The sequence below is a fragment of the Narcine bancroftii genome, chromosome 9 (genome assembly GCF_036971445.1).
Source record: "Narcine bancroftii isolate sNarBan1 chromosome 9, sNarBan1.hap1, whole genome shotgun sequence".
NCBI lineage: Eukaryota > Metazoa > Chordata > Chondrichthyes > Torpediniformes > Narcinidae > Narcine > Narcine bancroftii.
In genome coordinates, this window is record NC_091477.1 from 110,126,535 (window position 1) to 110,138,865 (window position 12,331).

The window sequence follows — 12,331 nt, forward strand, 5'->3', positions numbered from 1 at the left end:
TGGAGGAATAAAGACCATGAACAGGCAGATAAGATTAGTTTAAATCAGCATCATGGTTGGTGCCGATATCATGAACTGAAGAGCCTGTTCCTGTCCTGTAATGTTCTACATCTTACGTTCTTATACGTACAAAATATTAATTGTGCAGAATTTACAGTGAAAACATTGTATTTATAGTGTTAGATGTTTCAAAATCAATTGATTTCCACTGGGGGTATGTCCCAAGCAGTTATGTTTTTGGATAGTGCCATAATGTAAGGCTACCATGGTCAACTATGGCTTATTGGAGGTTGTCTTGTCTCTAAGTGATGGATCTGTTCCAGAGATTTAAGGAAATAAAATCTAGCTGCATGTCCTGGAGAAGAGTCATACTGTCAGAGATTATGTATTTCCAAATTTCCAAGTTCAGATTTATTGTTAGATTGCATACATGACTTCACATACAACCCTGAGATTCTTTTTCCTGTGGGCAAGGCAGAATTACCAGTGATTAGTAATGCAAAAATCTGTACTCAAGAAGCTACATATACATGTAAACAAATAAGGAAATGTAAACTCATCGACTGTGCAATACAGTGATAAACATAAAGTGCAAACTAAGAGTCCTTAAATGAGTTTCTGATTGAGTTTGTCATTGAGGAGTCTGATATTGGCAGTTGTTCCTGAACTTGGTGGTGTGAGTGTTTTCTGATGGTAGCAGTGAGAACAGAGTGTGTGCTGGGTGGTGTGGATCCTTGATGATTGCTGCTGCTCTCCAACAGCAGTGACCCCTGTAGATGTTCTCAATGGTGGGTAGAGTTTTGCCTGTGGTGTCGTGGATTGTGTCCAATTCCTTATGCAGGGCTTTCCATTCACAGGTATTGGTGTCCCTATACCGGACCATGATGCAGCCGGTCAGCACACTTTTCACCACACATCAGTAGAAATTTGCCAGGGTTTATGATGTCATAGCAAATTATTAACTATGTGTGGCATTTACTTCTCCTATTGACATTACTAATGCAGATTACTTGGTGGGAGCTGACCAGTTGAAATTTGTCACCTCTTTCACTTTGAAATGTACTTATCTGTCTTTAGGATATTCTGAGATCATTAAGGGTGTAAGATGTAAGTGAAAGCCTTTTTATTTAGTGTGTCGCAAACAAGCACCTGTCCACTGAAGTAATAATTTATGGCTTAATAATTCTGGAAGAGTGACTTGCTGACTATATGCCTGTTTATCTTTGCCTAGCGTCAACAAAACCCAGGCCCCACAGTGATGAATATGGCAAGAAGATACCACCGCCTAAGCCAAGGCGTGATCCAAACACACAGCTCAGCACATCCTTCGATGAAACGTACGGCACAAAGTACGGTGGTAGAAAGTCAACTACTGGAGCAAACAGGGAGAGCACTTCAGGGCAAGCTTTTAGTCCAACTCGGGGTACCGAGGAAGAAGAGCCCGTGTATATTGAAATGGTCGGGAATATATTACGCGATGTTAAAAGGGAAGACGATGATCAAAGTGAGGCAGTTTACGAGGAAATGAAGTATCCATTATTCGACGAGGTGGTCCAAGACTTCAAATGGAGCAGTGCAAGCCACGCTGACCCTCACTCTCAGTGTCCTACTCCAACTGTGCCTGAAGTGGATATTACAAAGTCTTCAATCCCATCAACTCCAAAGGGCTTATTTTGTGAGATTCCACCTCCATTCCCAAATCTACTCCCTCATCGCCCCCCACTATTGGTGTTTCCCCCTGCCCCAAGCCAATGCTCTCCAGCTTCTGATGAATCCCCTTTAACTCCTCTTGAAGTCATAAAGCTCCCTGTATTGGAAACAAGCATATCTTATATCAAGCAAACTGGTGCTTCTCCATCATCTCTCCCCACTCAGTCTTCTGGATACCAGAAACTAGAAAAAGACTTGCCACCTTCCCATGGAACAAGTGCAACAGGAAGGTCCTCCTCCCCACCACTTCCATCAACTCTTTATAGGACACCGTCTCCTCATAGTCTTCAGGGTCATTTTAGTCACTCTATATCCCCATCTCCTGTCACTATGGGGCGGTCCATGACACCTCTAGGCCTAAAAAGACCACCACCCTATGAATCTATACATCCAACACCACGATGTTCTTCCGCAGTGCCTCAGTCCTCAGTGAAAACCCCAGTGCAGGAAGGAGGAAGGACAGGAAATGTCTCTTCTTCCCAAGGATCTGTGCATAGTGGGTCACGCTCCAGAACGCCAACCAGTCCCCTGGAAGAGCTCAGTTGTCTCTTTACCTCAGGAAGAAGTCTATTGAGGAAATCAGCCAGTGGAAGGAAATCCAAGGAGCCCATGGAAAGTAAGTGATCATTTGAACCTGCAGTTCATGAAAAAATTGTTAATCTTTGGCTGAATGATTGTGGGAGTCCATGAAATGAGGACTACATTTTAAGTCCTATCTGAATTTTATCAAGAAGTAAAATAACTGGTGCAAAATCATGCATTAATGGATTATTAAGAGAATCAAGGGGCATTAGTTAATCAGAAGAATGTGACAATGAGATAAAAGATCAGTTGTGACCACAAATTTTTTTCAAAAGGTTTGTTTCCTGAAAAATATGGAAATTATGATAGACAACTTCAAGCTGAACACAAAGATAATTTCAGATTTGCTGTATCAAGTAGGAAGTTGGAGTAATGTTAAATTAACTTTTATTGAATTTAGTGTGCTTAATCGCATAATGATGTGGCACATTGCGTTAGTTCAACTGACCTAAAAAAGTTTTGCCGCTGATTTTCATTTGTTCTCAGCATCACTCGAGTCAAGGTCCAACAATAGTCGGCCAACATTGATGAATTCGAGTTGGCCTGATACCGCTTTTCCATGGTTGCAAAGTCCTGGTGAAACATTTCACCGTGTTTGACACTGACTGCACCGAGATCAGCACCAAGTGTGAGAATGCGGAAAATGAACTTTCAATGACGTGCACTTCATGGTTTTGTGTGCTTGAAGTTGGCTTAAATTATGACAGGAAATCACAAAAATAGGTTATATCTAAAAAAATGATACACGATAGGAACATTTTAAGGTGTTTTTTTTGTGATCAGCAGGCATTTTCCAGTGTATTTGAATTCAAAAGAGACAATAAATACAAAAGATATCAACAATATTCACAGTTATCCTAAGAAAAGTGTCTATCCAATAGTGCACAGTCCTGTTGTGGTGTCAGAGCTGTCCATGATTAGTGTAACAAGGGGTGGTTCATGAGCCTGATAGCTACTGGAAAAAAATGTTCTTGAACCTTGAGCTTCTGGTCTTTATGCTTCCGTGTTCTGTCAGAGCCTGTGATGACCATATTTTCCAGTGTATTTAATGGTGAAGCAGACACGAGGGGTCATATTAACCAACCCCACTTCTGTTTGATGTGTTTGTCTGTTCTGAAAATCTGATTATTCTCACTATTAACGGTGGGTTAAATAGGTCCAGCAGATGGTGAGGTAAATTTTTTCCTCTCTAAAATTCTTATAACCGATAAATGCAGGATTGGACAGTTGTCTCCTCTTCAGCCAGATGTAGAGGAATCATTTTGGCTGTGCTCCTGGAGGCATAAAGCCAATGCAGTAATTGGAGCAATTGCCATCGCATTCCAATGCCGAGAATAAAACTCTGCAGTGTACCCAATCGGAGATTTCTTTATGCTGGTGCCATGTATAAAGCATAATTTTCCTTACACCGACACCTACGACCTTCAACTTCCAAAGGATAACATTTCCCAAAAATGCATTGAGAGGTGTCCAGCACCTCTGGGGATTGGTAGATGCCAAATGAATTAATTTTCTGGTTGCTTGAGACTGCATGTTACATGATTGGTGAAATAACAATGAGGCTTGCCAATTTAAAATTCTGTGTTTTTTTACCTATTTTATTTTCCGCCATTTCTTTTTGCCGGTTGCTTTACTGTAATAGCTGGATGTTGCTCCCTGTTGCAGACAAATAACACCAGCCTTGCAATCCAGAGGTTTTCTCATTTGTTTTTCAGTATCTGGCTGTCTCAAGAACAAAGAGCATTTACTGATCATCCTTTGTTTCCCTTGAGAAGTTAGTGGGAGGCAATTTCCTCTGAACTATCTTAACAATCAATCCTCAACAATCATGTTAGGAGGAGAATTCCAAGATTGGCACTCAACAATGATGAAGAAACGCATGGTAATGCCAAGATGTTGTGCAATTTTGAAGTGGTGGCTTTCCCTGTTGCCCCCGTCCTTGGTTGTAGGCATTGTAGTTTCGCTAGATGACGTTGGAAGAATGCAGTAGAATAATTGCAGTGCATTTTGTTCTTGGTACATCCTGTGGACCAATGGCAAAGGCCATAATGATTCTCCCAGAATCACAGTGCGGCTTTCGCGCTAACAGAGGAACCACTGACATGGTCTTTGCCCTCAGACAGCTCCAAGAAAAGTGTAGAGAACAAAACAAAGGACTCTACATCACCTTTGTTGACCTCACCAAAGCCTTCGACACCGTGAGCAGGAAAGGGCTTTGGCAAATACTAGAGCGCATCGGATGTCCCCCAAAGTTCCTCAACATGATTATCCAACTGCACGAAAACCAACAAGGTCGGGTCAGATACAGCAATGAGCTCTCTGAACCCTTCTCCATTAACAATGGCGTGAAGCAAGGCTGTGTTCTCGCACCAACCCTCTTTTCAATCTTCTTCAGCATGATGCTGAACCAAGCCATGAAAGACCCCAACAATGAAGACGCTGTTTACATCCGGTACCGCACGGATGGCAGTCTCTTCAATCTGAGGCGCCTGCAAGCTCACACCAAGACACAAGAGAAACTTGTCCGTGAACTACTCTTTGCAGATGATGCCGCTTTAGTTGCCCATTCAGAGCCAGCTCTTCAGCGCTTGACGTCCTGCTTTGCGGAAACTGCCAAAATGTTTGGCCTGGAAGTCAGCCTGAAGAAAACTGAGGTCCTCCATCAGCCAGCTCCCCACCATGACTACCAGCCCCCCCACATCTCCATCGGGCACACAAAACTCAAAACGGTCAACCAGTTTACCTATCTCGGCTGCACCATTTCATCAGATGCAAGGATCGACAATGAGATAGACAACAGACTCGCCAAGGCAAATAGCGCCTTTGGAAGACTACACAAAAGAGACTGGAAAAACAACCAACTGAAAAACCTCACAAAGATAAGCGTATACAGAGCCGTTGTCATACCCACACTCCTGTTCGGCTCCGAATCATGGGTCCTCTACCGGCACCACCTACGGCTCCTAGAACGCTTCCACCAGCGTTGTCTCCGCTCCATCCTCAACATCCATTGGAGCGCTCACACCCCTAACGTCGAGGTACTCGAGATGGCAGAGGTCGACAGCATCGAGTCCACGCTGCTGAAGATCCAGCTGCGCTGGATGGGTCACGTCTCCAGAATGGAGGACCATCGCCTTCCCAAGATCGTATTATATGGCGAGCTCTCCACTGGCCACCGTGACAGAGGTGCACCAAAGAAAAGGTACAAGGACTGCCTAAAGAAATCTCTTGGTGCCTGCCACATTGACCACCGCCAGTGGGCTGATAACGCCTCAAACCGTGCATCTTGGCGCCTCACAGTTTGGCGGGCAGCAGCCTCCTTTGAAGAAGACCGCAGAGCCCACCTCACTGACAAAAGGCAAAGGAGGAAAAACCCAACACCCAACCCCAACCAACCAATTTTCCCTTGCAACCGCTGCAATCGTGTCTGCCTGTCCCGCATCGGACTGGTCAGCCACAAACGAGCCTGCAGCTGACGTGGACTTTTTACCCCCTCCATAAATCTTCGTCCGCGAAGCCAAGCCAAAGAGAGAAGAGGAGCCAATCAAGTGAGCAGATTTGTCCTGAATGATATTGAGCTTCTTCAATACTATTGGACGAGAGTCAGGATAAACATATCATTCTTAAATTGGCAATCAGTAGCTAGTCGGGTACTAAGAGGCACCACAGGTGATCAAGAAGGCTGAAGGAATGTGGCCTTTCTTCCAAAGTGTAAAGATTTTAAAATTAGTAAGTTTTGATGCAAGTTTACATGTTGCCGGTGTGAATGCAGCTAGATGATTGTGTACAGTTGGAATCACTATGTTTAAGGATGCTTAAACTTGCACTGGCCGCAATAAAGAGGAGATTCATTCAATTGATTCCAGGGATGAAGGAGTTGGTGTGTAAAGAGAAGTTGCTCAGGTTCGACTTATTCTGGAGTTTAGAAAATGAAAGGTGTCCTCAAAATAACAGGCAAGCAGAGGTTATTGCATCGCACTCCTGACTTGTAATGGCCAAAAGGCTCGGAGATATGTCACTCTCTGCAGGATGTGCGGTTGGGTTTCTTATCAATGGTGACCCTCAGGATGAGTGATGGGTGATCAGTGACATTGATGGCATTGAAAGCTGAGGGTATATCATTAGGATCTTGCCTGTTGGAGGTGCTCAGTGCCTGGAAACCTCTGTAATGCAAACAATGCTTGCCATTTACAGTAAAAGTCATAAAATCTGGACTGCTCTAGGATTGGGTCGGTCCAGATTTTTGGATTTTCCGGATTCTTGAGTAATACATCTGTGGTGCTCACAATGTAAACACGCACACAATTCACGTATGCACACACACAAACTCCGAGAGTTGTCGAGAGGTCCAAATTTTCGGGTGGCCCGGATTTCAGGTGAGAGTTTTGGGAAGTCCAGATTCTCGGGTAGTCCAGATTTCTGGCATTCAGATTTTTGGACTTTTACTGTATTCACTCTTGCCTAAATGTTGCCCAGACACTCCCGCAGACAGGCACAGAATGCTTCATTGACTGAGGATATTAAAATAGAACTGAACCCTGTTCAACCATCCATCAAAATCCTTGATCTCATGAAGGAAGGATGGTCATTGATAAAGTAGCTGAAGTTGATGGGGCCAAGGATATCGTCCCAAGGAACTCTATCATGATGCGTTTAATGAATCTGTGCACCCAAATTCTTACTTGCTGCAGCTGAAGAGCTATTCAAAAGAAAAAAGACTAATAGTATACGTAATTTGAATTCAAAAGAGACAATAAATACAAAAGATATCAACAATATTCACAGTTATCCTAAGAAAAGTGTCTATGCAATAGTGCACAGTCCTGTTGTGGTGTCAGAGCTGTCCATGATTAGTGTAACAAGGGGTGGTTCATGAGCCTGATAGCTACTGGAAAAAAATGTTCTTGAACCTTGAGCTTCTGGTCTTTAGGCTTCCGTGTTCTGTCTGAGAAGTTGTGATTAGGCTGATGTGGGGTCCTTTACGATGTCTTCTTGAGGCAGTACCTCGTATAGATGTCTACAATGGATGGGAGGTCAGAGCCTGTGATGACCATATTTGCTACCTTCTGGAACATTCTGAACAGTTGAATTCCCAAACTGGGCTATGATGCAACTGGTCAGTATACCCCCAATAGTGCATCTGTAGAAGTTTGATACGAGAATCTGACAACGTGCTGAATCTCCTCAGACACCATTAGGGTTGCCTCGATGTACTAGGTCTGGGAGAGATTTCTGAAATGTGGTCTCCCAGCAACTTGAAGGTTGTAACCCTCTCCATCTCCATCCCATCAATGAAGATCGATGCATGGTCCCTCAGCATACCCTTCCTAAAATCAACAATAAGCCCCTTGGTCTTGTTGACGTTGAGAGCAAGATTGTTTTTCAGGCACCACTTAACAAATTCTCAATCTCCACTTTGTATTCTGACTCATTATTTCCTGTCATTCGGCTAAGAAACGTGATGTCATCAGTGAATTTGTCCATTGCGTTGGAGCTGAACTTCACGATATAATCACGAGTGTATATGGTATAAGTTCACAGCCTAGGGCTGCCCCGTGTTGATGGTCAGTGAGGAGGTGGTGATGTTTACGATCCACACTGATTGGGGTTTGCCAAGGATGAAGTTGAAGATCCGGTTGCAAAGGGAAAAAGAGAGTCTCAGATCCTTTAGTTTGGTCATGACAATATTTTTTAAATGCATTTTTATCCAACTTTAGAGGATTGCATGATTAGGATAGCAAATAGCGCAATGCCAGCAACTGGTGTTCCATTCTGGCACTTTCTATAAGGAATTTGAACCTACTCCTCATGTCTGCATGGGTTTCCTCTGGGTGCTCTGGTTTCCTCCCGCCCTTCAAAACCTACTGGGGTGTATGTCAATTGGGTGTAATTGGGTAGCAAGAACTCGTGAGCCAAAAGGGCCTGTTATTGTGCTATATGAACCAAAGACACTGCCTTACTTTTCGTGCACTATTTTTTAAATTTATTGTTGTAAGATGGTTTAATATAGGAATGTCCACGCCATGACACTGCCGCAAAACACCAAATTTTGTGACTTGTTCATGACAATAAATTCTGATACGTTTACATTTAAATTTGTCGCAGTTGCTTTTGGAGATCCAAGTGGCATTAAAAATAACATGCATTGCTCCATGTCATGTGTACTAAAACATGGAAAAATCCCCCCTTTGTCCCTCAACAACGTCTGCTGATGGGCCATTAAAGCCAACATAGAATGGGATGGTTAAATGTAGGTTATAATGTATCAAAACTCCCTTGACTTTGGGAAGCTCCCAGAGGACTGGAAACCACAAATATCCAAGAAATGTGGATGAGACAAAGCAGGAGAGGCCAGCTAGCTCAACATCTGGTATTGGAAAATTGCTGGAACCTATTGTTAAGGAGATAATAACAGGATGTTTAGAAATTCATGCTACAATCATGTAAAATCAACATGTTTCTATGAAAGAGAAAGCATGTTTGGCGAATTTGCCTGTGTTCTTTGAAGATTTAACAAGAGGAATAAAGTGGAACCAATTGCTGCAATGTGTTTGATAATGTGCCACATAAACAGTAACTACAAAAGAGAAGGGTTAATATATAGATGTGGAAACTGCTCACTGAAGAACTCTACTCATTGTACAAGTTATAATGTGACACAAACTTAAAACTTAACAGAAAACAGAGACAGGATAAACATATTCTTAGATTGGCAATCAGTAACTAGTGGGGCACCACAGAGGGACAGCAAATAATTAAGAAGGCTAAAGGAATTGGGAAATGAAATCCTGAAACAAGTTCATAACTTCAAGTACCTTGGATCAAGGGCAAGATCTGATGGCAAATGCGAAATAGACATAAAAGCAAGAATAGCAATGGTAAGAACTGCATTTATGGAAATGAGAAATATCCTAACGAACAAGAACATAGCAATTGACGTCCGCCTTAGAACTCTTAGCTGCTACATTCTTCCTCTATTGATGTGGCTGCGAGTCATGCACCACCACAAATGCAATGGAGAAAAGAATCAATGCAGCAGAGATGTGGTTTCTCAGAAGAACGCTGCACATTATCAGGTGGTTGTTTTTCAGGTGGTTGACACTTTCGTGTACAGACAAGATAACAAACAAAGAAGTTCTACAAAGAACGAAAACAAAACGTACATTACTTAAAAGAATCAGAAAACAGCGATCAAAATTCTTTGGACACAAGAGATACATTAGAACATTTAGTTACAACAGGAAAGTTGGAAGGAAAAAAGAAGCAGAGCCCGACAGAATGAAAGTGATAGATGGATTAACATCATGGTTAGACACAGAGGGGGCAACAACTACAATTTGGAGGGTAGAGACCGTGATGGATGGAGAGACATGATTGCCCATGCCGAATGGTAAGACAACTGAACAAACAAAAGGAATGTAGCCTTTCATCCAAAGTGTAAATATTATAAATATAGAAATATAGAAAACCTACAGCACTATACAGGCCCTTCGGCCCACAAAGTTATGCTGAACGTGTCCCTATCTTAAAAATTTCTAGGCTTACCCATAGCCTTCTATTTTTCTCAGCTCCATGCACTTATCCAAAAGTCTCTTAAAAGATCCTAACGTATCCACCTCCACCACTATTTCCATCAGCCTATTCCACATACCCACCAATCTCTGCATAAAAAACGTACCCCTGACCTCTCCTCTGTACCTACTCCCCAGCATTTTAAACTTGAGTCCTCTTGTAGCAACCATTTCAGCCCTGGGAAAAAGCTTCTGACTATCCACATGATCAATGCCTCTCATCATCTTATACACCTCTATCAGGTCACCTCTTATCCTCCGTCGCTCTAAGGAGAAAAGGCTGAGTTCACTCAATCTGTTTTCATAAGGCATGCTCCATAATCCAGGCAATTATGGATTAATTGTAAATCTCCTCTGCACCACATCCTTCTGGTAGAGAGGTGACCAGAACTAAGCACAGTACTCCAAGTGGGGTCTGACCTGGGTCCTATATAGCTGCAATATGACCTCTTGGCTCTTAAATTCAATTCTACAATTAATGAAGGCCAATACACCCTATGCCTTCTTAACCACAGAATCAACCTGCACAGCTGCTTTGTGCGTCCTATAGTCTATAAAAGTGGGGAATTTTTAATGCAAATTTACAGAGGGCCAATGAGAATGCAGCTAGATGATTGTATGCAGTTTCAATCACCATGTTGAAGGATGAGTAAACTTGTTCTGGCTACAGTGAAGAGAAGGTTGGCTAGATTGATTCCAGGGATGAAGGAGTTGACCTATAAAGGAAAGTGAGCAGGTTAGATTTACTCTGGAGATTAAAAAATGAAAAGTGACCTCAATATAACATTTAAGAGTTTGCGAGGTTAGACAGGCTAGAGGCTGAGAGAAATATCCCCCTGTTGGAGATAGCTAGATCTTACGGCAGAATTTCACTATAAGGGGATGCCCATCTTAGATAAAGGTATAAAGGAATGTCTTCTTTCAGATGATCCTGACGCTTTGGAATTCAATATCCTTGACAGCTGTGAAACCAACTCTATTTGAGGCCTACTTGACTCTAGATTCACCATACATTGACTCTTAACTTACTCTGCAATGGCCTAGCGGGGATTCAGTTCTACTATTAACACAGCATTCACACTGAGGAAGGATAAAACTGCACGTTTAGCATTGATCAGGTCTTCAAATTCATTCCCTTCTCTTCCAATAGATCTTGCAAAGTCTGCTTCACTGACATCTAAAAAGTGGTGTCTAAATTGGAAGAGTTGTTTCACAAACCAACCATAATCATGAAATCAAACCTTACAGACAATGTAGAAGACTCCTCCATCACAGCTTGTCCCACAGGCAGGACAGAACAACTAGAGGTGGCAGCACAGTGGTATAAAGGTGGAAGTGAGTTCCCTTCAGTTCTCAATATTGACTCCAGGCCCCATTAAGTCTCTTGGTCTCAGGACAAACATGGTCAGGAAAAGCTCTCCCTGATTTCCACCTGCTGACCTACTGCTGATAAATCATGTTGAACACCACTTAGAAAAACCATTGAGAAAAATATCGGCTCCTCTTGAACACAAACACCAACAGAGGCTTAGTTAAACAGCAGGACCAACAAGACTGGCCAAGATTTGAAGGGCACAGCTGTCAAACATGGTCAACAGCAGGCAATGGGTGAACCACCACCAGAGATAACTTTCAACCTCAACCTCCCTGTGGAATATACATCTGTTCATCATAACATTAGAAATTACCTCAATACAGAACTTGTAAACCAAAGTCCTCATCTCCACACCGAGGACACCCTCAGTTGTGTTCTATGCAAACATATTAAATGGGTTAGAATCAACACAGGTCTGTTTTCCTCTTAGCTGGCCACCCATGAGGCTCTGGCCATTAAAAAATTGTAACTATCATAACATGTAATTGCATAGCCTGGCATATCCACCAGAATAATTAAACCAAGGGATTGAAAATGATAAGGTGCCTGCCTAATGATGCTGACTATATAGCCCAACCCACAGGCATGAGACAATGAACAGATCAGATCAAAGCCCTACAGTCCCAACACATGAACAGGTTCAATCATTGTGTTTAAGAAGCATTTGGATAAGTACATAGATAGGAATAAAGTAGAGGGATATGGACCAAATGCAGAAAAATGGGGCCAGGACAATAAGCATCTGGGTCACTATGGAGAAATCAGGCCAAAAGGTCTGTTTCTGTTCTGTATGACTCTACAACTCTGTGAGATAAGATGGGCAAAATTGCTGGTCTTGCCAGCAACGCAATGAATAATAAAATAGCTTCCACAGCAGAGATTGAGAAATATTAGAATTACAAGGGAGAAAATGTGAAAGTCAAGCCAATTTGGATCAGCTGTGGCCTTATCCAATAGCAGAGCAGACGTAAGAGGCTGATTGACCTAGTCCAGCTCCTTGGCCTCATGATCCTCTTTTAAGCATCATCTGAGGAGAATCCTGACAAGAAACACAGTCCCTTCTGAAACCCAGAGGGCGTTTTCTTTTTATTCA

At 42.6% G+C, this 12,331-nt stretch overlaps 1 protein-coding gene across 1 annotated transcript in view; it reads left to right on the top strand.

The window, feature by feature from the left end:
• Positions 1 to 12,331, top strand: part of nyap2a (neuronal tyrosine-phosphorylated phosphoinositide-3-kinase adaptor 2a) — a 144,492-nt gene that overhangs the window by 85,490 nt on the left and 46,671 nt on the right. The window contains exon 4 of the mRNA XM_069897881.1: positions 1,232 to 2,326. Within this exon, the coding sequence (XP_069753982.1) occupies positions 1,232 to 2,326 (1,095 nt within the window). The remainder of the gene's footprint in view (positions 1 to 1,231; positions 2,327 to 12,331) is intronic.